This window comes from Nanorana parkeri, unplaced genomic scaffold (assembly GCF_000935625.1).
Source record: "Nanorana parkeri isolate BGI_ZX_2015 unplaced genomic scaffold, ASM93562v1 scaffold547, whole genome shotgun sequence".
NCBI lineage: Eukaryota > Metazoa > Chordata > Amphibia > Anura > Dicroglossidae > Nanorana > Nanorana parkeri.
Window position 1 is genome coordinate 907,269 of NW_017306815.1, and position 992 is coordinate 908,260.

At 37.1% G+C, this 992-nt stretch overlaps 1 protein-coding gene across 1 annotated transcript in view; it reads left to right on the forward strand.

Moving 5' to 3' along the window:
- The window catches only part of LOC108791351 (ceramide kinase-like), a 50,164-nt gene extending 49,501 nt beyond the window's left edge, over positions 1-663 (forward strand). Inside the window, exon 14 of the mRNA XM_018561819.1 lies at positions 421-663. Coding sequence (XP_018417321.1) covers positions 421-505 — 85 coding nt within the window. The 3' untranslated portion in view covers positions 506-663. The remainder of the gene's footprint in view (positions 1-420) is intronic.
- The last annotated feature ends 329 nt before the right edge of the window (positions 664-992 follow it).

Genomic DNA, 992 nt, shown 5'->3' on the forward strand with positions numbered 1-992 from the left:
GCCATTTGTTTAAAAAAAAAAAAAAAAAAAAAAAAAATCAGCTTTATATGCAATATTCACTGCTGTGCTGTCCTCCTCAGTAATTTTTTTTGCCACAAGATGTCCTCAGTCTCTAAGGTTGAATGATACCCAGTGTGATTTATACCACTTCCTGTTGGAAAATTGTAACTGTAAAATGTTCCAGTGCAGTACTTTATTTTTTGGGGTTTTAATATCTATATATACTTGCCATGACATGGATATAAATATGAAAAAAACTCCCATATTAAACATAACCAAACATACAAATAGTGCATCACTTTATTTTTACCTGAAAAAAATGTAACTTTTTTTTTAGTCGCGAACACAGTAAAATATACACAAAAACACATTCCATTTCAGAAGGTGGTAGACTCATTGTCTTGTTCTTTTTCATTGTAGGGTACACCATCAGCTCATCCAGCTCTTTGCCCGGGGAATTGAAGACATGCCATGCAGATACTCCTCATCACTACCTCCGCCATGATGCGTAGAGCTTATTTTTGATGACACGTCTGGTCAGAACAGAAGGGATCATTTTTATGCTGCTGGTACAGCACACACTGCTCAGTATGGTGCCCAACAGGTTGGGTATAGGAAGATATCAAGCTCCTCACACAGCCATGTACTTTTAACCCCTGCTGGAGATCCTCTGTGTACAGTTCAGGCTTTGGCAAATGCCTCATAGTCATAATACCTTGGAAAAGTACCAATATTTATCTACCCCATAATGGGGCACTGGTTATAGCTACAAGTTAACTTATAAACAAAAAACACATACCAAGCCTGGAGCTTGACTGAACTATTTATGTTTGCAAAGGAGCAACATTGGATTCATGACAGTTAAATATTTTCGGACTAATTCCTGCAAAACTTTCCTAATGTTGCAATAAGAATTGTACAATGAAAGGCACTACTAGGTGGCTGGTCACCTTTAAAAAAGCAGGTTATAAAGAACTATTGTGCTGTCTGTG